Raw genomic sequence first — 26,647 nt, 5'->3', positions numbered from 1 at the left:
CAGGTCAGTAGGACTTAATTCTGAGTAGACATGCATATAATTATGCTGTAATAGACTAATGCTTCCCCCATTGGCCACCTTGTGCATTGTCCAAAAATGAAGGCAATCACCTGTTTTATAGCACAATCCTATGTATGTCTACTCAGAAGTACGTCCCAGTGACCCAGTTTGCACATAATGGTGGTAAAACTTGAGTTACTTAGCCCATGATTTGCCAGTTGTGTCCTGCTGCCACTTTGAATATGCACCCTCTTATCAGTCCAACCAGAGATTGCTCTTTGATGTCAGAACCCAGACACTATAAGTTAATTGTGGGTTAAACAACCCACAGTTAACCTAGAATTAGTTCTTAGGTTAAGTTTAGCCCATGATTAACCGAGAGCAACCTCTGATTGGATGCTGCATATTTAAAATGGTGGTGGCATGTGCCTGGCAAATCATGGATTAATTAACCCATGATTTCCCACCATTGCATGCGAACAGGGCCGTTGTGTTGAATGAGGCTTACTTCTAGGTAAATATGCATAGTATTGTAGACATACTCTAGCACTCTTCAGAAGCTTGAAACAGAGAGAGATGCTTAATTATTTTTGGTCATCTTCCATTTACAACAACCCACATGTTAAATCTAGTATGTGGCCTTATGTTTCATAAGGTTCAGTTCCACTTCTTTGGAACAGGATGTCAATTGGAAGATGGTTTTCATGCATTACATAGCACATATACTGGTTTCCCACCCAACTCAACAGGGAGACAACTAGTATTGGCTCCCTAACAAGTATTTGTCACATTTATACTGTGCGTTTTATAGGACTCTTAAGTAAAAAAAAAAAAAAAAAGTGGGAAGCAGCAGCTCTGAGTCTAGGATTTTCCCCCCCAGAATTAATTTGAAAGATAAATTTGTGCTGGCAACAAAGGACTCTGGCCATTCCCAAGATAAAAGTTCTACAGACCAACAAGATCAGCTTTGGTAATTAGTTTAACCAGTTTGCTCCGGATTTCCTTCCTGGAACATTCACAAATTTGTGTACATTCATTTTCTAGATGTTCCTGGGATAATCTCATTATTCCCACTGTTATTATATCTGGGCCATTCATTTGAACATGCTTTAACTTGATCATCAGTTTAAAATGCTCCAGATGCCAAAATACAAAAACAAAAAAAACCTTTGAGGTTTAGGGCATGTTGCAGTGATCAAGTGCCTTAAGGAGACTTGTTGATGAGAAAATGCTCTAAGAAGAACATCTGTATAGTTGCAGTTCCTAAATTCTCTGCTTTAGCCTAGATCAGAATAATCTGGAATCTTCTGTGGTTTATGCCAGAGTTTACAGCATCAATCTCTGGCATAAAGATTGACAAATCTTTATCCATTTGTCATTTGTCTCATATGATATCAGTTTTATATAGTAATAGACTACCCATTTTCCAGTCCCAGCTTAAAAGCTCATCTTAAAACATATACAGTGCACATACTTGTGGCTGGGGGTGGGAATTAACGTGAAAGAAGATGAAAATACGCTCAGAGTGTCCTTTATGACAATTGCTAAAGATACATTTGTTGTAGAACACAAACTAATGACATCAAACAGATTGTAATTTTGACTGAGTTTTAGGTGGAATTCACCCTTTGTCCATTTGTAGACTCCAAGGATGTGCTTCTTACTGGGTAGAGCATTCAATAGTGTGTCATGATGATCTATCATTACTAATTACCATGATGAAGATTTTAGTTGTCCAAAAGAACTTTCATTCTTGTTTCTCTCCATTTGTTTGATTTCCTTTGTTGATTTGGAAGCTGCATGCCATGGAAAGATTTCCAATTCATGTCATGATTCACAGTCATTTAAGACTACGTATGAATAATCTGGTTTATGAAACATGGGAGTGACAGAGGCATTCCTTCTTCTGGTCTCAGATTTGCTAGCCTTTTCAATCACTCATCTTCATCATAAAATTCACAATAAAATCAGAGTTGGTAATGTGATGTATCAACATGAGCTTTTTCCTGCCTCTGAGCTTTTCTATACGAGGTACTTAATGTGCGCGTGCGCTCGTCATTCCTTACTCATGGTTGTTTACAGGTTCCTTAAACAACAACATGACCCTCCAGTTCCACTTCTGTTTTTTAAGGGCAGTTCCCGGGGGGGGGGGGGTTACAGCTCTACACAAAGAGCTTTTCCTTTCCTGCTTTTCCACTATATAACCTCCAGGTAGTGTTGTGGTATGACAGAATAATGTCACAAGTGGGGAAATGTGTTTTGTTTCGCTTTCAGAAATACTGCATTTCCCCCACTCATGACATTATCTAAAGAACATTAAAAAAATGTGAGTGAGGAATGACGAGTCAACAATAAATGTCTCATGTAGAAAAGCTCATAACCTCTAGGTGGTGCAGTGTTATAGCTGAATATTGCAATTACACATGTAGGAAAATACATTTTCTTTTGCTTTCACAAATAATACTCCATTTTCAACACGAGGCATTTATTGTGTGCTCTCATTCCATACTCACGGTTGTTTATAAGTTCTTTAGATAACATCATGACCCTTCAATTTCACTTCTGTTTTTAAACAGCACTTTCATTGAGTTTTTAAGAGCAGGAAAAATGCAGTATTATTTGTGAAAGTGAAAAAAATGCTGTTTCCACTTAATTAAAAAAAAACTTCTGAAAACATCCAAGGGTTGGGACAGGCAGTAGTTTTTATGAGAGCTGAAGAGCCAAAGTCATGGAGCCAGTGTTCCCCATGGTGTACACCAACCCTTCCTAACCTAGTGCCTTCCAGATATGTTGGCCAAGATGTCTGGGGATGATGAGAGTTGTAGTCCAAGACATCTGAAGGGCACCAAATTTGGGGATGCTAATGTAAACATTTGTTCCTGTTGTCCTATCATTGTCTACAAATACATTTTACATTTTTTTCAGGCACTAGAAAAATTTGTAAAAACCTGTTTGAGCAGAGGAGAGAGTAGGAAAGAAAAATTAGTATTTACACCACAAGCAATTATTGCTTTATCATACCATCTTCACCACTCTGAAAAAGTCTTCATCCAAAGCAGCAGATAGTGGGTCGATTCACGCAGCAAGGGAAATAAGCCTTATTTATCCTGCTGTGCGTGTTGGCTGAATTAGCCTAAGAACCCTCACTGGCGTGGTTTGCTAGCAACCCTCAAATAACGCAACAACAGCCTATCATGCAAACCAGGTCTATGTAGAAAACAGTTTGGCCAGCTGCTGCGGGGTGGGAGACAATTCGTATATCAATAGGTTACAATTAAGGCATCAAACTATCTTGTGTATCTATTCACAGCCTTCTTTTTTCTAAGCTAAGCAGGTCAGACATTTAAGTTTTCCCATCATTTTTTACGGTAATTTTTCTGTCCTTTTTAAAAATGTAGTTTCACCGTAAATTAATCCTTCCTGAACATGGATAACCCAAAATAGATATGCCTAGGTATTCCAGATATGCCTAGTTGTACATGGATATCAATGCCAAATACAAATGCCTTGCTGAATGCCCCAAAGATTTGCATCCACCCTGTTTAGAGCCACATCACACTGGCAGTTTATGACTGTGATCATCCAATATCCTGAGATTTTCCTTCCTCCACTGTTTCCAGCTCATGAGCACCCAGCCAATAATAAAAATGCTTAGTTGTTCCCAAATGCGTGGCATTACACTTTCTACTATTGAATTTCTTTCCCTTTCTATTGTTTGTACTGTCATTTGACAACATGTGCTCAGTGCCTGGGAACACCATTAATAATTCTGAAGTGAGTCAGTCATTTGTGGTTTAATAATAACTGGAAGTCTGATTGCTCAGCCTAATTTGTTATGAGTGTACTCTCTTTGTAATAGCATTAGAGGCTGTGGTATTATAACCAAGCCTTTCTTTTAGAATTTCTAAATATAGATACTGTCCTTTTTCTACAAGATTATGCTTTTACTTCTGCATATTTAGTGTAATCAAAGAGGTTACTGTTGAAGGCTCTGCCTCTTTCTTCACAGCTAGAAGTCTTTTGCTGGACCTTTTTCTATAAAAGTATTGCCTTTATAAAAAAAAGAAAAGAAAAAAAGGTGCAATCCAGATCCATTGAATTTAAATTTGAGATTTAAATTGTAAAGTAGTAGGATTTTGATATTTACTTTTAGGTGATTTAAATTGCACCCAAATTTGGTAAGCATATAAAATACAGATACATAAAACAGCCAGGGTAGCGTAGTGGTTAGAGTGTTGGAGTGGGACTCAGGAGATCTGTGTTGTAGTCCCTACTTGTTCATGAAGCTCACTGGGTGACTTTGGGCCAGTCACTGACTCGCAGCCTAACCTGCCTCACAGGGTTGTTATGAGGATAAAATTCAGAAGAGGAGGATCATGTAAGCCCCCTTGGGTTCCAGGTGGGATATAAATGTAAAAATATAAATAATAAATACTGTACCTCCTTTATTTCATACATATATTCTTCTCTTTTAAAGCAGCTTGTAATACTTCTTAATATTTTCATATAATATTTTCATATAAGATGTATATTATGTATACATCTTTTATGTATATTATCATGTATAGTTGGGGGTGCACATGCACACAGATAAAACACTTTGCTCCTCACATATTTTTTTCTAGTAAAAAAAAAAAGCTCATATTTCTAACCCTGACCATTTTACAACATTGCTAGGAGAGGTACAATGTATACAATTTATACTCGGAAGTCCTTATGTTCCCAGGTAAATGTGTATAGGATTACAGCCTAGATCTGGTGTAGGCAATGTACTGACACAAAGGGGGAAATTAACATAGTTTATTTTAAATAAACTACATATCGGAGCCATTTTTTTCTCTGCCATCACGTTCTTCTCAGAGAGGTTGCTATGCACCTCCAAAAAAGCTAGGAAACAGGATGTTACATGGAAAATAATGTATATTTAACACAGTGTTTAAAAGACCCGCAAAAAGCAACAAGAAGAAAGTGTGCAGGAAAGATGGCAAATATTAAGAGATCATGGTTGGAAGAAAACTATGGAAGAAAATCATGGTTGAAGAAAAGTAAATTGTACTAATAGCAATTCAAGGGCATCCTAGTTATTCTTCTGTATTCGTCCTAATCAACTTTCTTTCACATAACATATGATTGTACTATTCTGAAAATGTGCCAATAAGTACACAAGCTTTTTTTGCTATATGTGTATTTTACCAATTACAATTATTCTTCAACTTCTTGCATGTTCTATCTTCTGGCAATTGTACATGATTAACGTTCAATGCATTATGTTATATTTCAACACAATACAATCTCACTTCTATTAATAAAGATGTGATTGCCAGATGGCTTTAAAATCTATGGAGGATATGGTTATCAATGCCTAATAGCCATGATGGCTATGTACAAGATAAGAACATAAGAAGAGCCTTGCTGGATCAGACCAAGACTCCATCTAATCCAGCATTCTGTTCACACAGTGGCCAACCAGCTGCCCATGCGAAATCCACAAGCAGGATACGAGTTTCAGAGCCAGTGTGGTTCGAGTACTGGGAAGTAGCAGATGGGGGACTGTTCCCAGTGGGTTGTATCCAAGAGAGTCATTATGCCAGCAGGAGAGACAACAGATTCCCCCCTCCGCACTGCAGGTATTTTTTCCTCCTGTGCCTCCTTTGTGCTATTCTGAGCTAGACAGGGCTCTGAGTCCATATAGCTTGCTCACCTTTCTGGAAGCAGGACGGGAGCACAGAGAGCCTCTTTTCTTCTCCCCACCCCCAGCCCACCAGCAACCCCGCTTTCCTCCATCCTTGTCCTCTTTTGAGGTTGCAACAGTGACCTTAGATAAGGAAGCTGCCACAAAGTGAGGGGGGTAAATCCTAGTGGGGATGCCCCCCACCAAGTCATAGCACTGTCTATGGCAGGGGTTGGCAACTTGTCACCCTCCAGATGTTTTGGCCTACAGCTCCCATCAGCCTTCACCATTAGCTATGCTGGCTAGGACTGATGTTATGTCATAGCAACCCATGGCTAACCAACTGTGGGTTGTTGAGAAGATGAGTGTGCCTGCTGGTTCCCATGTGCCCGCCTGCAGCTACCGCAATAAACAACCCTGGATTGTTTATCAGGATGTCTGAACCTGGAATTCTGGGTTGTTGGGGAACAAACAGCCCAGAGTTTGAACCCATGGGCACACTCACTCCTGCTCATCTTCACAACCACCCTCGGTTTGTTAACCATGGGTTGTTACAATGTGCAAACCGGGTCTATGTCTAGGGCCCATAATATTAATTTTCTTAATTTCCAAAATATATACTGTACTGGACTTTATTATCTAAAGTTGCTTCCCTGTACCAGTCCAATATAAAGTTTAAAGCAAAACAGAAGTAGAAATAATGGAATAATCTGTTTTACTCTGGCTGCGGCACTGGTTCAATTGTTCTGTTTTAATTGTGTGAGACTAGTAAGCAAAGGCAAAGAACTATTGGAAAGTTGAGTAATAACACCGAATCAAGTGCTCTTTTACTTGCTTAATAAATATTATATTACACTTTATCATATTCCAAAAGCTAAGAGGTTTGAAGGACATTTTTTTCACTGGGAACAATAAATAGAAATCCCCTTGATAAATAACATGGTGTGTTCTCGGCTTTTGCTTCAAATGACACCTGCTGTTTATAACTATCCAGGTTGGCTGTACTTCTCTCGTAACAGACCAGTTGTCCTCTTACTTGTCTTGTCTTTGAAGTTGCCAAATCAGCCTAATGCCACAGCTTCATTTTTGGAGTATATTTTTAATATGAGCAATCCCCACCCCACCCCCCGACAACACACACACACTTCATATTGAAGTGTCATAATGCAATGCAGGAAACAGTTTGTGAAGGAATGCTAAACAAAATTTCAGTTTGCTCTGCAAAGGTCCTCCACAGCTCTCAATGCGTTATTGTCCGGAGGGATGCCAGATGAAATATATCTTCACTGTCATCCAGTCTGTAGTAAAATGCAAAGCACATGAGTCATGCCAGGTTCCAGCAGCTTAAAAAGAGAGTGTTATACTGCACTCCTTGTAAATATTATGGTGTGACTTCATTTCCTCTGTCATTTCATGTGCTGGCTTGCTACATCCTAGCGTAGCAATGTTGTTGTTCCTTGCATACTCAACAAACAGAAGGACAGGGGAAAAGCAAGAGACTCGTTCCATGGTCTTTGACTTAAGATATGACCCAGATGTTTATGCACGGATCATGAACTGTAACCCAGAGGGATTTAACTTCTCTAAGGCATTGGCTAAATGTATGCTGAGATATCTGATTATTCAATTTCTTGCTATTGCTCTATTTTAATTTTTTCAGAATTGATTACCTTTCCTCAATACAAAATAACTTGGCTCTTTTTTCTGAAGATGAACTGAAAAGTCAAGTAATATTTTCCCCTTTAAGGCTGGAATGACAGGCAGCCTTTTGTTTCAAGTTGTTTGCTTTCCTGAGCAGTCAACTTTATGACCTGATTCACACGTAAGGCCAATTCATGGGTGAAACAACCCATTAATTCGTAGAGTTGTGAGCAAGCAAGCAAGCGGGCCGCTTCCTGCCCGCTTGCCACTTCTGCTTTCCATCTGCTTTGCAAAACAACCCAGGAACGCCCCATTACTGGGTTGTTAGTCATGACATCTGAACCTAGCACCCCGGGTTGTTGAAGACTGAACAACCCAGAGTTTTAACCCAACAACAAACCATGGGTTCAAACTCTTAGTTGTTTAACCCTTAACAACACAGCATGCTGGGTTTGGACATCACAACTAAGAACTCAGGAATGGGACATTCCTGGGTTGTTTAGCAAAGTGGAAATGGAGAGCATGTAAGAAGCAGTGCACTCACTTGCTTGTGCTTGGTCCTGACAACCCATGGGTTGTTATTACATGCGAACCAGGCCAGTGTCTTGAAATTGCTAAACAGTCATTAATATACAATGCACGCCTGTTATTTTTATTGTAGCACACTAACATAGCTACTCCACTGCCATTCATATTCTATTAGCTTTGCACATTTGCTTCAAATTCTAGTTACTTTGCTGTTTTTATATTAATTGCATTGATGGATTACTAACTGAAGGGCAAATAGGTATCTAATGAGGTAAACGGAGTGCTTACTATAGGTGGTATCCACTGGTTTCCATCTGCCAGCAGAACAGACACTATGGGTAGTTGAAATTTCCCCTCCCCCTGCACTCTCCAGAAGTCTGCTTACATAACAATGGATTTAGCCCTATGCATTAAAGAGAAGTGAGATCTTTGAAGTGCTTACAGTGGGAATGTTATAGAATACATAGGAAACTAGACCACAAATGTATTTGCTGAACATTCATCATTGCTTTTCCCACAGTGAGTCACACATATTTTTTGGCATAATTATTAAAGGTCAGAATTATAACCTTGTTTGTCTGTCATGGCTGGAATATTTACAGATACAGGCCTTATGAAAAAAAATGAATTGATTTCTATGCAGGTTAGCAGTTCTTTAATATTTTTTGAGCTAGTGCTATAAAAGGCAGATTCTGTAAGTAATTACCAGAAGTATATCAGATTTTAATCAAATGAAAAACAGGTTGTTTTATGAAGAGATCGGAAATTCTGTTAAACTTGGAACTAGCTGATGAAGCCTAGGTAGCAATCTGATCTGGCATTCCAAACAGCTCTCTATGGCTGCATTCAGATGTAATGATAAACTATGGTTTATGATTAGGAGAATGAGCCACAGTGAACCTCTAGTTTGTGTGCTCCACCTTCTCTCCTCCTCAGATGTGGCCACAACAAGGAGATTTCTATTTTTGATTAACCAGAGCTTGTAATTATGTCTGAACCCAAATAAACTGGTTAATCTTAACTACAGTTCAGTTAAACAAGCCAACTTCAAACCTTGGCTTATGGAGCCAGCTTGTTTAAACAAGCCGTAGTTAAGATTAAACATAGTTTCGATTTCCAATGTAACACTAAACTGAGGTTAATCAAAAATGGAATCTAGAGCTTCCACCTTTTTTATATTAATTCTACAATTACTCTGTCTTGATGCAATAGCAGGTCTTATGGTACAAAATCAACCATAATTAAAAAAAAAAAACAGTCTACCTTATCATTTTCCTTATGCTTCAAGTTGGTGTATGCACCACACTTCAACTCAGATCTTTAATTTCTGTTTCACAAAGGCAACACCTGCTCACAAAACAGGTTAATAAGCTCCAAGGGATATATTAAAGTTAAGAACATAGGGAACTGCCTTGTATCAGATCTGTCTATTTGTTCACATAGCCTAGAATTATTTACTCTGTCTAGCAGCAGCTCTGCAGGATCTCAGGCACAGGTTTTTCTTATCACCTCCTCCCTGATCCTTTTTAACTGGAGATGCTAGGGTCCCAGCCTGGGACTTTCTGTATGCAAAATACATGCTTTACTACTGAGCTATAGAGTGCTTCCAGATAGATGGCTGACAGCACTACTAAGCAAGGGATGTTGTGCAGCTATTCCAGCTTTTCCTCCTCAATGGATTTTGTGTGTGTGTGAAAGAAAAAAGATGGAAGAAAAGGTGACAAAACATGGGAGGGTTACAAGTGGAAGTTGTTGTTGTCTGGACCCCCTGTAAAATTCCATGAACAAAGCAGGAAAACTGCATGACAAAATCGTCATCTAGAAGCTCCCCACAGTTTCGATAAGCTTGTAGGTGTTTGTGTTTTGCCAGTCTAACAATCAAAGTTATATGAAAGAGAGCAGATGGATTCAAAAGGATCAAGGAGGTCAGGGCCAGCATCAAAGGTAGGCATGCTTAGGCACCTGCCAAGGGCCCACACCCCAGCGGGTGCCCACTGACAAGAGCCCCCTGGAGTTGATCTTCTTCACCTGCTTGTTCACCTGCCTCTCACTTTGGCCAGACAACGGTAGTGGTGAGAAGGAGGTGCAGTAGATGCCACTGCCTACCTGCTCACTGGCTCTCCACCTGTTAAGCAAGTATGTGGTAGCAATTATAAGCAGATAATGAGCCAGAACAGCTGGTGACAATGGCAATAAGAAGTTAGATTCACTGAGGGAGGGGGCCCACTGAGGGTGTCTTGCCCAATGGCCCTCAAAAATCTTAGCCAGCGCTGAGGAAGGTCATACAGGGTGCTTCCAGATGAGGCTTTTTTCATGCTACTGCCTTGCCTCATTCATGGAATTTTACAGATTCCAGGAATCATTGTCTGCCACTCATAACCCTGATGTATTTTCCCACTGCTTCTTTGTCTTTTTCTTACCATGGTAAATCCATTACGGAAGAAAATACAGAACAGCAGCATGCTTTCTGACTGTTAGCAGTACCCACAGGGTGAGAAAATTACCTGAGCAGAATCTTTGTGCATCTGCATGTGTAACAACATGGTATTGCCATTACCTGCTCTGCACTGACTATACCCTAAACTTAGCAGTAAGAAACGTATACACATGGGTACTTTTACTCAACTCTCTTAAATTTCAATATGGCTTGTCTAGGAGATATTTCCAGTAGATTTTGTCCCTGTTTTTTAAAAGTTTTTTAGCTACCATGTCATTTAGATGCCAGAGGCCATGTCATTAAGCCTGTGATTAAAAAAAAAGTGCAAGAGATGGCAACAGTGCCACTGTGAATAATATGCTTCCTTTTGAACTCCACAGAATCTCTGTTAAAGTAGCTGACAGAGTTACTAATGCTGACTGCATCAAAATTCCTCGGGAATTATTTCAGAAAGAATCACATCAGCACTGTCAGTTTCCTTCAAAGGATCAGTATACATGGTTAGGCAGGAGACAGAAATATCCCTTCCCCCCCTCCCCGAATGTTGAAACCCATATGAGAGAGCATAGTCGCCATGGCGTATCTACTTTTCCCATTATGACCTCTAGTAAGCAGGTTCTGCAAGTTTGTGCAGGGTTCCAAAAACCTACAAAAGCTGTTTAAGCAGAATGACAGAGGTTCAAAATAAAGCTGTGTGCTTATCAGCCTCCCCTGGTGTTGTTCAGATGGTCTGGACTTCAACTTCCATCAGCCCCAGCCAGAATAGCCAATGATCAGGAATTAAGAGTGTTAACATCCAAAACATCTGGAGGGCACCAAGTTGGGGAAGGCTCTTGTACATCAAGACTATTGAGTACTGAGCTCCTGCTTAGGCCGTTTTACTGTAGATGTTCCATAAGCCTATTGGTTATAGACTAAGAATTATAATTAGTGAATTCCTTTGTTTCTTTAGTGATCTTGATGTATTATTATGTATGTTCTTCTTTTTGTTGCCTTTATTTTGTGAACTTTATTTTGAAATAAAATTTCATGGCAAAAAAGACTCTTGACTCAAGAGCAATAATCACTCTACCATACCACTATCAAGTCTCTTCAAAACTTGACAACTTACCATTGACAACAACATATGGACACTAATGCAGCCATTTGATCAGCTTCCGTGGACACTTATATCCACTGAGAAACAACAGATTCGTCTTGAATCAATGGGATCTGGCCACTGTTTGAAGTCTGAATGCCAATCTTTTTCCTCCCTTCTCTTCATCTCCCCTCCAGCCCTCTCATTTGTCTTTCCCATCCCTGCCTTTGTTACTGTATCGCAGGGGTGTTGAATCTCATTCAGTCTGAGAGCATATCTACACAAGCCTAATATCCCACATCTAAAATGTGGCTTTCTGCGTTGGTTTTAAATACAGGATCACAGGCGACTCCCTTTACACACACTTCCTTTCCCCCCTCCCCTTTCCCCCACCTTCTCCCCCTCATCTGAGTCTTCCATATGTTCCATTGATCTAGCTCCCCTTCTTGCAGTGCTTCCTTTTTCAGAGAGGGAACTCAAGCAGAACACAAGTGTGGTAATTTGATACCTCATTATCTCCAATCTGTTTAAAAATGGAATACAGGTCATTTAGTGCAGGAGATGCCCTGGAGGTTCATGATGTTATCTAAAGGGCCCACAAACTTCAATGAGTGAGCAATCTCAATAGCAGGATAAAAGCTCCTCGTGAAGAAGCCCTGAGGGTTGAATTCCATTTTGGAGAAGCTCTAGGGGATGGCATTCCAGTGGTGGGTGGGGCCAAAGGCAAAACCAAAAATACCAAAAAGATCAGCATTGTTTAGCTTAAGGTTCTTACTGCCAGTAACAAGCCTTAGGAGAGGCATTTCATCCTTTTAGAATGGGGGAAAAACTTCACAAATGCCAGGAAGCCATCAAATAATCAGTGGTTAGGGGAAAAGAGGTGGAGCCAGTAAAGGGGGTGTGGCCATATGGGGAACCCTGGACAGTCAGATTGGGACCCCAAGAAGGATTGACTTGGACCCAGGGCCTGAAGTTCTACACCCCTGCTATATTGTCTGTTATAAAATACGAAAAACACTGTTTTAAAAAATAGTAAAGAGACTTTAAAAGTCTCTTTAAAAACTGTAATCTATATTCTATCCTCATCCTTGGGATGCTGCTAGAAGTTCCTTCAAGATGATGTAGGAAATGGGAATATTATATGATATCCAGTCAGAAATATTTAATATTGGTTTATTGCCTGGCTCCTGAACTTATAATTTTGCACTGATATTCTGCAAATTGTCACAGAAGAGATGTAGCAAAACTATATTCCTTCCCATTTAGGGTGCAATCCTATGGCCGCTAGACAGCATAGGCCATAGGATTGTTCAGTTTCTGGGAACCGACCTCGGAGCCCATGCTCTGAGGTTGGTTCCCAGAGAACCACCTCCTCGCCCCTTCCCCTGCCGCCTCATAACTGCCACAGATTGGCCCTGTGCACCATGCTTGGAAGAGCAGTGCGGAGCGGGGGGAAAGGGGGCGGGAGCAGAGAGGGGCAGGGAGTTCATAAGCGCTGGTATGACACTTCCTATGCATCGGCTGGCCTCCCCACCCCGCACTCCGACGCCTCACGGCTAGACAGCTGAAATCGACCATTCAGTTGCAAATGCAGGACAGCTGGAGCACAGAGGAGACAATCCCCTCTGCACTTCTCCTGCCCTGCATTGGATAGGCAGTGGCCACCTATCCCCATAGGATTGCTCCCTTAATTATTGAAGTTAATTTTACCCCTTTCACATACTAACATGAATGGGGACAATATATTCCATTGGCCTTAAAAATGTGCATAATAGTTTGGTTGAGCATCTTGCATGTCCATTTCTCAAATTCATTAATAGCAAGTAATTTATTTAGATTTGTAAACTGCCCTTTGCAAAGGAAAGAGGGCAGAGAATACAGGAATAGATGTGAAAAGAGATTATTCTGTGTCCTGAGAGCATATGCTCAATAGAGAAAGAGAAATACATGAGGCAGAAAACTGGGAAAGATAGGAAATCATGGATGTAGAGTACTGTCATATTGTAGATAACATATTGGAGCCAACCAGCAAATATATATAATTTTACAGACCTGCTATACTGTGGACTTTTCATGCAGGTAATTTGGCCAAAGGCAAGTACTTTTAAGTCATATTCAACTGAATGGGAAAAGTAAGTACATAGTTACATCTGTCCCATTGAAATCATGTATCTGATGAAGCGGGCTCTGGTCCACTAAAGTTTATGACCACTTTGTTTATGTATTAATTTAGGGTGTAATCGTATGGGGATAGACGGCTGCCTCCAAACTCGGAGGCGACTGCCTATCCAATGCAGGGCAGGAGAAGCACAGAGAGGATCGTTCCCTCCGCACTTCTCCTGCCCTGCATTTGTGGCTAGACAGCCGATTTTGGATGTCTAGCTGTGGGAAGGCGGAGAGGGGAAGGAGGCTGCCGGACGACACATAGGATGTGTCATACCAGCATTTCCGCCTTCCCTGCCCCAGAACCCCCCAGTTTAGCCACTCTGCGCTTCTCTTCCAAGTGCAGGGCTGTTCCACAGTGCCTGCGAGGCAGCGTGGAAGGGGGGGGAGGTTGGTTCTCTGGGAACACCGCATATTGTATGGCCGTCCAGCCACTGACTAGCGGCCATAGGACTGCTCCCTCCCTTATGTCCTGCTTTTCCATTGAATGATCCTGAAGGTGGGTTGCAATAAACTGTGATCATCCATGCATGCCTATATACCCCCCCCCCAAAACAGATCAGCCCTTAATCCCCTAGCCAAGAGATGGGGCCAGAATGTACTTAATTTCAGCTCTGCAACCCCAGGGTAACTGGCAGGTGGAACCAAATGTTCTGGCAGGGAGGTCTCAAGAGCAAGCTTGGACAGGGCTCTGTTTGTCTCCCCTTTGCCATGGTATTTTGCCTGGGAAACAGGGGGCACAATGTCCCAGTGGTCCCCTAGCCAATGCTTCCCTTCAGTTCTACAGTTCCATGGCAGTGTCTTAGTCCAGGACTGGGCAACTTGTGTTCCTCCAGGTGTTTCGACCCAGAACTCCCATCAGCCCTCACCAGCATAGCCAGTGGTGAGGGGAGTTATAGGCCAAAACATCTAGAGGGCCACAGGTTGCCCATACCTATCTTAGTCTTTCATAGCCATGCAGCCAGAATAAATCTAGCTGGTGTAAGTTATGATATTACTTAAAGCCATACTTCACCAGGGAAAGTTAGACAAGACATCCCTCCTGCTGCTGCAGGACTCTAGAAGAAAATTAAATCTTGCCCAGTATGGGATCTAGCAACTGAGAGATGTTTCTTTTGCCATTACAATGCCAAATAACAGACACCACATGGGTGTCTCTAATAATACCCTCCTCCAGTGTGTAAGCTCTGCTTCCAAGATACTCTCCACAGGAGTCAACAGACTGAATTAAACAGGTGCCAGTGCACAGGCGGAGACAGCAGTGTGTCTATTTCTGGAGATTTCTTGAATACTAATGTATGGCCTGGATTTAAGACATTGTCTCTTAGAAAGGCAAAACAATTGTTATTTCAAGTTATGTTTGCTATTAGAAACCAAACGGTTAGACCATTCAGGTGGCACAGCTTTGCCTGGACTACAGCATTTCAGACTGCAAGTGAAGGAGTGCATGCTGGAAGAGTACCTCCTCATATTAAAAGAAAACAAAATACTTCCTTGCACATAACAACCTGGTATGACAGGGAGATAGTGGACTAGAACCCTTCTCCAGACATACTAGTTTGGTATGTATGTACTGGGGAATGTCTGCTGTGGAGAAATATTCAAGCCCTCACCTGCAAACTGAAAAGGTGCAGCCCAGCAAAAGCCATCACATAGAGATGCTCTGCTTCTGGACCAATTCGCAAGATGCTGAAATGTTGAGCAAATGTCATCCACAGCTGGACAGGCAGTAAAGTGATCATGTGATTGATGCAACAAATGCCCAAGATCTGATTCTTTCAGTGTAGGTGGATACATTACCATTTTTATTATGTATTCATTTATGAAACTTATCACCCACTTTTCATTATAAAATTATCCCAAAGTGAGGTACAATGAATAAAACACAATAAAATCATACCAGATTGACCCAAAAACAAACCGAGGAGAAAGAGTAACACAAATAAATAGTAGCTTCTTCACACGGAGTTTTTATCCTGTGATTGAGATTGCTCCTTCACGGAGGTTTGCGGGCTCTTTACATGATGCCGTGATCATTCAAGGCGTCTCCTGCACTAAATGCCCTTTGTTCCATTTTTAAATAGATCGCATGGAAGACTCAGATAAGGGGAGAAGGACTATGTTGTTGGTAGTGTTTATTCCATTTATAAAAATAAAATAAAAATAGATTAAAAGGGGGGGGGGAGTTGTTGTGATCCTGCATTAAACGGAAGAAGAAAGCCCCATTTTAAATGCAGGATTTTAGGCTGGTGTAGAGATGCCCTTGGTGCAGCAAAACAAATTCAGTCAAAAGCCTGAGTGAACAAATAGGTCTTAAGTTGGTGTCAAAAACTTGGTGCTGACCGTATATGAAGGGGGGGGGAATTCCACAACTGGGGTGCCTGTATCAAGAGGACATTCCTACTCAATCTTAATAGTGAGGCAGGTAGATAAGGGAGAAGGCGCTCCATCAGGTAACCAGGGTGCCATCTACATGAGCCTTTTACTCGGGGGCGGCTGCAAGTTGAGGTCCATCAGGTCAGATGATGCAGTAGCCACTTCTCAGCCATCTGTGGTTTTCTCTGGGAAACTGCGGATTTTCGAGGTGGTGTTTTGCTGTGATTTTTTGGTTTTGCTGTAGGTTCCCCCATGGTTGCGGGCCATCTATCCCTTCCCCGAACTGACTTCACATTTTGTGGCAGGCATATTGTAGGCATGTGTAGTGCTTACGTCGCTCTGTGACACCCATTTACTCCCCCCATCCCTTCACAGCTGCGCAGTTACAGAGGCACAGAGAGGCATTTTCAGGTATTTAATCACACTTTCACACATTTTTGCAGCTTCCTATCTTCGCAACAGTTGCTTTTGGACTCAGTGCCCAAGGGCCGGGGAGGGGTGGTCTTGGGGGAGGACCATCTTTGCTCCAGCCACCATTTCGGAGCAATGGATACCACTCAAGCTTGTGAGTGTGAATCATCGCGAGAGTCTCGGGCTGGGGAACTGACAAACAGATGGCGTGGAAATGAAGGAGCACAGAACCAACTAACTAGTGAGGGAAAGACACAACAGAACCCCTAAAATACAAAACAGCCAATGAAGTGTTGCACCCTCATGCTCATGGGACTGCACAGCTGCACATTTAAGTATAATGGCCAAAAAAAAGGGCAGTGCGAGTCTGTTAGGGAAGCCCGCAGTAAATCACGAGTGTATCGCAGGGGATGCTAGTTCAAAGCTGCATTGCTGTGCAGTTGCAATGGGGTGGGGGGTGAAAGCGGTGCCATGTAGATGGGGCCCAGGTCCTAAGACATGTAGGGCTTTACTGTATATGTCTGCACAAGCACTGTGAACTTGGCTTAGTAGCTTATTGGCAGCCAGTCCTTCAGACTCATATATGTTCCTGGTAGGCTGTCCCACTCAGCAGCCTAGCTGCAGCATTTTGCACTAGCTGTACCCGCAGGACCAGCCTCACAAGCAGCCCATGTAAAGTGCATTGCCGTAGTCCAGTCTTGAAGTTACCATTGCCTGGATCACTGTGGCTATGCATCATGAAGGGTCCTGACAGTGAGTTGGTGATAAAATATCACATTGAAGCAAGGGCTGGATTTTCAGGAACAATCACTCCATCACTTTGCTACATACACACACCCAACTCGCATTTTTACCCACCTGCACAGTTTTCTGAATCATCCGTTATTTGTGCTTCACAGTGGGCATTGCTTTCATCTCCAAACAAAAGACGGAGATGATTTTCAAGACACAAGATGGGACCATGTTGAGGGACTCAAAGCAGCTTATGACAGAGTTACTGCCAATGAGGAAATAGCAAAATGGAACAAAACATAAACGAGGCAGTTTCCTTTTCCTTTTTCCCCTTCCATGTTGTTTGTGACACAAAATAAGTTCTTTAGAGGAACAAAGTAGCTTTGAAATGCTTAAGTGCAGGGAAGTCTATAAAGGGAACCACGAAACCCTTTGTAGAAGGCCCCAAACCTTTAGCAAACATCAGAACACAAAGGCTTCTAGATTATTTGTTTTGATGTCTGATTTTGTCTATGGTACTTTTTCTCCTGCCTGCTGTGTGCTGTTACATTCTACTCTCTTTCCCTTTCAATCAGAAACAAATTACAGCTTTCATACTGCTAGGTATTCTTCAAGAAGACATAGTAATATTATTTTAGTTGTTTTTTAAAACAATTTAGGTGGGTTTTGGGGCAAGTACCCCTGGCTCAGTATTGTGTAATGCACTGATTGTAAGATTCTAAAGTTTAACTTTGGATGAAATGGTCCAGAAAGTTTCAGCAAATCTAGTTTTGTTTGCTTCTCCATTTGTGTGTGTGTGTGTGTATGTGTGTGTGTGTGTTTTACATTTTATTACTTTACAACAACAAAATATCTGTTTATCTAAATCAGAATCATAAACTGATACAAATACATATACAGAAAAAGTTTAGTGTAGCTGAGAATCTCATTTGAAAGTTGGTTCTGCATGTAAACTTGAGAACTGGATTTGGCCCCTCCCTTGGTTACTGTCAGTAGAAACAGCTGCAGTGGTATTTGGGGATTTATCATTCCTTATAACTATATGTAGGTTACATTTGTCATATATTTGTCATTATTGTTACTTCTGTAACATGACTAATGAAAATGGTACAGTTTCCTATACATCTGAGATTATCAGATTTTAAACCTCCATGGTGTGCAACCTCTATAGGTTGTGATGACTCTTGTTCTGGAATAAATAGAGCTGTATCCAGACCAGTGGTTTTTCATGCAACCTGCTGAAATGCACTCAAGAAGGGGGAACACCCTCACTGTGTCACATGAACTGTCTTGGTTGATTCTCTGCTTCCTGGTTTACTCAAACAAACTCAAATTCTTAAAGGAGTTACATGTATTTCATGGAAATAGTGCTGGCTGGATCTGTAAGTTTAGACTCTAAACTTTAGAGGATAACAAGCACATCAGACTACAACATGTATTAGCTATGTCTAGCCAAGGACTGCACAGGATAGCTTCTGGCTATAAATAGTATAGGCACCACAGCTGAATGCTGCATTCCACTCCATGCCATAGCTTAGTGTGGTTAGTAGGTTTAATGTGGGACAATTTTAAGTAGGATTAATTTTGCATACTGGCCACTGTTGTATTTTTAGTTTACTTCCTGTTGCTATAATTTTGCAAGGTTCTGTTCATGGTTTCTCCCTCCTAAATATAACCACAGCAGATAATCCTATGTTTTGTCCTTAGCTATTATCTGCCAGCTATCATTATTTGTAAAACAATAGCACAATCCAGCCAAACATAAGCACTTCTGCCTCACTGATTTTAATTCTAGAGGGGCAGACATGTTGGTCTGTTGCAGGAAAAACAATCAAGTCTGGTAGTATGTTAAAACCAAAGAAGCCTTATCACAGTAGCATAAGTAGCTGGCTTGTACCAGTTCACAGAATTGGTCCATCTAGCCTAGTACCATTGACTTTGACAAGCAGTAGCTCTCCAGGGTCTGAGACAGAGGTCTTTCACATCAACATCCACCTGATCCCTTTAACTGGAGATGCCAGGGATTGAACCTGGAACCTTCCGCATGCAAAGCACATGCTCTACCGTTGAGCTATGTTCCCTCCCCTGTCATGTAGCCATATGAGGATCAGGATATTTTTCAGAAAATTGATTTTGCTCAATGCATGTAAGTGGTTTGTGGAGTTGGATTACTGATAAAAAATGAGATCTGACTTTAAAAGTTTAGAAATGTAGTCAGTTGTACAGATGTCTTTCAATAACCTGGGAGCGTATGATAAATATACTTGGGTGAATCAGCCATGATGAGTACGGATTTCCTATCTCTTCACACTGATTCACCATAGTGGAGAGTTGGATCCCTGGACACATCTTGGAAACCGTTAATAGTGTATCATCTGCTAATAGCCCCCTTCTGGTCTGATGTATGTATCTATCTTAATTTAGTAGTGTAAACATTCCTACAGTTTATAGATGCAAGTGTTTGGCTGAATTATGTTCCTGTAGGTTGGAGCTTGATGAATGGCAGCTGCCGTGGGCTCAAAAAGCATGCATTGCAGCACCGGAAGAACCATTTATCTCTTTCCATATACCAGTGAATGGAAGATTCAATTATGTTCTCTAATTTTGAGCATGCAGCCTTCTGTAGACAATAGTTAATGGGCACTTGCCTAGGCAGCCTAGACAGTACCTATCCTTGACATCACAGAGAACTCTTATGTAACCAGAAGATTATATTTAGAAAACTTGGAGAATACAAACTTGATATGGCAATCACTTGGGTCAAGGTGGAATTCCAGTTTTACATTCCTTTTTCCTTCCTAGTGACACATGTTCCCTCTATCCATGGAGTTCCTGTGCAGATTCATTACAAGACAAGAAGGCCAAAACGTGGAAGAGTTCTCTGTAAGCCAGTAAAGATCAGAATTCATAAACAGAATAAATGTAAATCTATTCAAGGGTTATCTAATTTGCTACATTTAAAAGCATTTGATGTGACCAATGAAATAAGCTTTGCAGCACTGGAAATAATATTTCATACAATTTAGAAATTTCATTTGTAAGGCTGTAGGACAGAAGGGGACAAAGAGCAACCATTTTGCTGAATGAAATATGAAAAAGATTAAAAGAGGCTATCATCGTACTTGACCTCCATCTATATAATATCTCTGACATCGTGCTCTGTCCTGATTACCAACTTATTAGTATTTAAATAAGCTCATAAATATTTCTCTTGAGATTTGCTGTCTACAGATGATGGGCATTACAGCGCTAAGGGTTCATACTTACATTTGTATTTGCAGTGGTGTTGGCATTTAATTTTCTCAGATAACAGACAGGACATTGTGATTTTATTTTAATACTAACAATGAAGTAGAGCAGGGAAGAAGGGAATAGGCAGGACACTAATGGATCATCCAGTGAGAAAAAAGTTCCAAAAGCATGTTGTTGTTGTTGTTGTTGTTGTTGTTGTTGTTGTTCAGTCGTTCAGTTGTGTCCAACTCTTCGTGACCCCATGGACCATAGCACGCCAGTATATTTCTATTTAAACATTTCCTTTCTCCTAATAGGTAAGACCAATTATATATCTATGCAATGATGCATCATAATTCAGAATTACATATAATTCTGCATATAAATCAAACATCCACATCCCCTCCTCCTCCCCTTTCAAATGTATTGGTCAAACTGCAAATTCTTCAGGGAGAGAAATGCACTGAATTTACTTGGGTAGAATCCAGTGTTATGCAAGCAGATGTCTGTTTGCATGGTGGAACTTTCTCCTGCACTCCTCCTACCTACAGCCTCTGGCACTCTCCCCCAATTTGCTTGGGAGGGTGTCCCTCTCAGTGCACAGGGAGGGTGTGGGCGCGGGGGGGGGGGAGAGAGAATCTCGCCCTCCCAGTTCCACCAACCGAAACACTTCTGTCAGCAGAAGGATTTTATTGGATTCCACCCGTCACATTTTTGCCTTTATCTTCCATATAATATTTTTTAATAAATATATGTACATCCTCAAAGCACTGAGAGCAAAGTGGAAAATAATTTTAAAATGTGAGAATATATTGATGTCATATGTAGAAATGAATTTGGTCCTCACTCACTCATTCGTGGGAGGTGTCAACATTGCAATGGAACTTGTCCGGCGGACAGAATTATGAAACTGATAAATACAGAGTCCAGAACATTCTAATGAGTTCACACAGTGCCGGCTCCAGATTTCTGAAAGCCCTTGGGCAAAGCACCTTCAATGGGACCCCTCCTTCATTAAGTCTACCTTCTCACCACCTTTATCACCAGATGCTCTTGCTGCTCATCCTCTTTCTCATCATTGCTACCGCTTGCTCACTTGACACGCAGGGAGCCAGTGAGCAAGGAGGCAGCGGCATCTGCTGCTCTTCCTTCTCACCACCATTTTCTGGGCCAGAGTGTGGGACAGGTGAACAAACAGGTTGCAATGATGAACAGGAAGAGAGTTTCGGCTATCGGGCGGTACAGAAATGAAATAAATAAATAAATAATAAAGAGGAGGAGCATATTCATGGGGCTCATGTCAGTGGGTCCCTGCTGTGGTGTGGACCATTGGCAGATGCCCCACCATGCCTACCCTTGATGCCAGCTCAGAATAAGGGGCTTTTTATGTCTAACAGAGCACTCCGACACTCCACTTATGCCATGGGGTTAGGGAGTGACATGCCACTGTATTGCTGGTGGAACAATCACTGTATTCTATGCATGCTCAGCATGGGAGGGAAAAACACATAGCTCAAAAAAATGATAAAACAGCATAGCAAGAGGACACATGCCCTCACCATCCCTGATGTTGTCCCTTATGCTTCCAGCTTTATCTTGGGAACACCTTCACCTGCTGCCTGATTGACTGTCATGGAGCTTGCCAAGGTAGAGGAGCCTGCCTTGTGCAAGTAGGCTGGCAACCCCACAGGAAGCAACTGGCTGTGTCCTCCTGGCCACTGCTAGTGGAGATGCAGCTTCCTTCATGGTCTGCATGGAAGAAGGCAGGTCCTTTGTCTCATCAGCTGTGCCTGTTGGGGAGCGGCCTGTGGAAAGCAAAGGGAGGGAGGTGGAGAGAGTAAGCAGTGAGCAACAGCAATGATCAGACAGTGGCAGACATAAACCCTAAAGCTAGACACAGACCCTAGAGCTGGATGCCCAGAAGGTCTTTGTGAAGGAGTGAGAGAGCAGAGTGGTGCCACCTGAGTGCTCAGCCAGTGCTCATGTTGCAGCCTTCCCACCCCCACTGGGACTGCAGAGACTTCCTGCTTGGGGAGGGCGGGGTCACACTTGGATTCCCTGCACAGACACAGCTTAATGTGTCCCATGCATCTGGGCTGTGTTCCTGCAAAGCAAAAGTGCTCCTGAGTGTTTGGCTAATAACGGCAATGGTTGAAGGAGAGTGCTTGGCCTTTGACAGTGGAGAGCTTAGCTGCATGTGTGTGTTGGGGAGGGGAGGTATTGTTACCCACTCTTGAGAGAGAAGGTTGTTAGCAACACAGTTGAGGCAAGACATAGTACTCACATATGGTTAAGGGGTGGAGGGGGAAGACATGGGAAAGAGCCACAGCAGTTATCCTTTGCAGCATGGCTGTCCTGGCTTACCTGTGCCAGGTGCCCTGTTCTGGCATTCCAAGTTGTTGGAGAGGAATGGAGTTTGGTGTTGGGTGTATGTGTCTGGAGTCCCAAGGTGAGGTGCCCACTAGGGCTCTAGGCAGATAAATGTTAGCAATGGACTCAAGGTCCCATTTGTCTTTTGAGGACAGGCTGTTCCATGCAAAATGCTCCCTTTTTGTGCAAACTGCCCATTCTCCCTGTTTTCCATCACCAATGCTCCCCACAGTAAGCTCTAAATGTGTGTGACATGGCGCCAGAGATAGAGCCCCATGCCATGTGCCCTGTCATCTCAGTTATGGTATCCCTGTGTGAGGTATATATAGTGGTGGTGGGGTGTGCTGTGACTAGGGATGTATGGATTGTGTAAAATCCGTTCTGTGTTTTGCGGATTGTCAGGTGCCTTTCATTCCGTCATCTGCCCAATTGCCGGAATCGGATTTTTTTTTGTTTTTGCATTTGCACAAATATGCACAATATCCCCCAAACACACATTTTCATGCCTTAGCCTATGGAGGGGGGGGAAGCGCATTTTTGGCCGGGTTTTTTAAAAGTGTGCATATTTTTCTACAACGAAATTTGCACAAAATTCAGGAAAGTTAGAAAAACGGTCCACAAGTCAGTGGAATCTGCCCAGCAGGGGAAAAGCTGATCCACTGCAGAACTTGCAGCTTGGATTCATGAAAATCCAAACTCATTTGTTTCAGCTGCAGATTTCTCCCACATCCCTAGCAGTGACTAGTTGTTAAATTATATCACATCCTATGCTCTATTGTGGTAATGCAGGATGGCTGTTGATACAGGGGAGGCTATTCTTCCATTTTTAAAAATTCCTTGCACCAGGTCTGTGGTTAGTGTAATGTGGATTGAAGGGATATAACAGGGGTGGGTAGACTTTAGTCTTGCAGAATTTAGTTTGATTTTCACTAGTACCCCAAGGTCCACTGGAGCCAGATACAAAATAGCTGCTCAGGAAGACATAGCATTACGGAACAAAGTGCCTCTGAGCACATGCTCAGAGCCCAGGAATTAATTTTTTTTCCACCAGAACTGGAGCTGTACGAGCAGGTAGCAAGTCAAGCTATACCTCTGGTAAAATTCAGGAATGTGGGAGTTCCCCCTCCACACATTCTAACAATCCTTTGATGGGGCAGGGAATTTCCAGGACCAGTTAGAAATGTATCAGGAAAACTGTACTGAGAGAGAAAGAGAGAACATAAAAGATGGTATATGTATTTGTTAAGTACACAAAGCAGGTTGTGTGTCCAAAAACCTGTGTAGTGCCTGCTTGAAAGGATTTACCTCTTAATTCAGCTGTAAAGACATGACATGAACAGGAAACAATTCATTAGCAAATACGCTGGCTCAATTAAGTTGTAGAATAGATTAATATGGCATCTTTCCAAACGTTCTTGCAAACAGCTTTAACATTTTGGGTTCCAAGCTGACAAATGGGTGAGACTATTTCCAGTATGAAACTGAAGATGTTGAACTGAAAGGAGGCAAATGAAATTCACAGAGAAAATGTCCCTTTGAGAATGCACTGCGGATTCAATTGCATGGACATTTCATTCTATTAGTGTCTCCCTCCTAGAGAAGACAATGACATCATTAAAGCAGTAAAGCACACAGCTGTAAGGCTATCAGCTGGGCTGCTGGGACCCACTGTCAGGAGTCATCTATCATACCTTAGTTATTTTTCAAGAGTTTTCCTGAAAAAGTAAGAAAGGGATATGACCAGCTAGCGGGAAGGGGATCGCTAGCATCAAGGACGAGGGCAGCTGCCGATAAAAGTATAATATGTCCAGGCAGAGTAGGCAGGCTGCAATATCATCTTAAAGATGTAATTCTCCCCCTTCTAGGCACATTGATCATGGCATCACGTGGTTTCTACAGAATGTAGCACAGGAATGATCAGATTTAAAGCACTGATGCTGTTGCCTATGTATGTTAACTTCTGAAAAAATGTTTTGTTTGTATTTGTAATTAGATCACAGTCAAGAGAAGCAGTTGCAATGTAATTGGTGTAGCAGCATGATGAAAGCCCAAGAGACCTTTAAAAACTGCACCATAAAGTTCCATGTTGTTTGCATCTCACCGATTCCATACTGTGCTGTGTCCAGGCAGCTGCAAGATTTAGGACATGTTTGCACTGGATTTCTGCAACAATCCTTCCACAGTCTGTCATTTCAACTGTGGTGCCAGCATGCTCACCCTGCTAATCTTCCGCTATACTGCCTGGATATGTTCAGATGAGCATGGGAATTGGCATCATCTTCATATAGCTGTTTTGGAAAGAGCCCATTGATCAGGGCTGCACAACTTGTGCTCCACCAAGGCCAACTCAGCCCCACATGTGGCACAGAAGTATAACAAATCTCCCTATTTTGTTATCTACCTGAGACTGCAACAAGAGGAGAGTTGTTGAGCTCCAGGTTGACCGCATTTCATGGCTGGTAGGCTGAATTTTGCTTTATGGAATTGAACTGTGCAGGTCTGTCTTAGGTATATCACACTGCAGAAGTGTAAATTCATGCATTTGAGCTTCTGCCTACTGCCCAGATTTTGGAGGACTTTAGCTCAAGGTCTCAGCCTTCGTTTATTAGATGGCGGGGGGGAGACTAATTGAAAACACAACATACAGTTCAGGATAATGTCAGATGGTTCCGTTCTGGTCCATTTCCCTTTGGAACACTGTTGTCTGTGCCCTGATAGCTCTATTAAATTGGAATTAAGGCATGGAAAATGTTTCTTCCACAGTTTCACTCATATGAAGAATAACATTCCCCCTTAAAATTGTATTTCTGTGAGGGTGAATTTTCAGTGGTTGTGACAAGGGACCCACAGACTGGCTTCTGGCATCAGCCAGAGGACCTAGAGCCACTGGGAGGCTGAACCACCTGCTTCCTGGGAATTACCTCAAGGAAAGGGGGAGAACAACCTGGCCCATCCATCAGCCAGAGAAGAAGCAGTTGCAGAGAGCTTGCTTCCCTCTCCCTGCCAGAAAGATTACTCAGCTCCAACTGAAATTTGCCTTGGGACTGCAGAAGGAAGGGAAAAAACACTCTGGCCCCATCCATCGGCCTAAGGAACAAGAGCTTCATTCGAGCAAAAACACCAGCAAGAGAAGGTCCTCGCCCAAAGCACATTTAAATGCCCACTTAGAGCTCACCACCTTGTTCTAGCCTTCAAGAACCAGACTTCCTTATCTTCTGTTTCCCTCCACTCCCCTTCCCTTGTGTGCCTTGTCATTTTAGTTTGTAAGCCTAGTGGCAGGGTCTGTCTCTTTTTATTGTTCTGTACTCCTTTGGGAGACAATAATTGTCTAGAAAGTGGGATAAAAAGGCAGCAAATCAATAATAAATGTTCTCATTTTCATCTTACATCTGTATTTGGGCTTGCTTTGAAAATGGAGATGAATTTGCGATGAGGCTGCAAGGAATTTTCATTGGATGCTCTAGTCTGGCCACTGTGTGAACAGAATGCTGGACAAGATGGACCCTTGGTCTGACTCCTCTTATGTTCTTATGATGGCAGAATGGAAGTAGTTCAAGGACTGGTGATGGATGGGGTGGAGTTTTCAGAAGAGATTCTTGCCTTCTCTTTGGTGGAGATGTGTGTGTGTGTGTGGGGGGGGGATGTTCTCTGGTGTTTTCTGGGATGACCTGGGGTAGAAGTCCTCATGCATCTTGGCTCATGGCTACCCAGGCTCCTATTCTGAAGAGGTGCTTTATGTCTATATCATGTGCCACGACACAAGATCACTCTCTGAAAAATAAAGTATCCCCCCAAAATACAGAAGTTGAAAATACCTGTTGACCCTATAATAGGGCAAGAGTCTGCTAGATGCTCACACAGTGAACTTTATGTAACACGCTTCTCAACAGGGCTAACAAATGGGACTGGACAGTAGAAGAAGGAACATGTCATCAAACTTGTTGACTTCATGCTTTTTCCCACATATTAGAAGCAAACCTAAAAAAGAGAGACCATCATGTGTTTTTAG

At 42.1% G+C, this 26,647-nt stretch overlaps 1 protein-coding gene across 1 annotated transcript in view; it reads left to right on the top strand.

The window, feature by feature from the left end:
• LOC146352349 (uncharacterized) overlaps positions 1–26,023 on the top strand; it is a 29,378-nt gene extending 3,355 nt beyond the window's left edge. The window contains exons 2-5 of the mRNA XM_084833869.1: positions 5,460–5,627; positions 19,840–19,920; positions 21,858–21,915; positions 24,632–26,023. Coding sequence (XP_084689995.1) covers positions 5,460–5,627; positions 19,840–19,920; positions 21,858–21,891 — 283 coding nt within the window. The 3' untranslated portion in view covers positions 21,892–21,915; positions 24,632–26,023. The remainder of the gene's footprint in view (positions 1–5,459; positions 5,628–19,839; positions 19,921–21,857; positions 21,916–24,631) is intronic.
• The last annotated feature ends 624 nt before the right edge of the window (positions 26,024–26,647 follow it).

Source organism: Heloderma suspectum, chromosome 2 (genome assembly GCF_057233095.1).
Source record: "Heloderma suspectum isolate Gila_16-S chromosome 2, 16-S_ref, whole genome shotgun sequence".
In the NCBI taxonomy this organism is placed as follows: domain Eukaryota; kingdom Metazoa; phylum Chordata; class Lepidosauria; order Squamata; family Helodermatidae; genus Heloderma; species Heloderma suspectum.
Note: the sequence above shows the minus strand (reverse complement) of the source record. Positions and strands in the feature narration are given on the sequence as shown.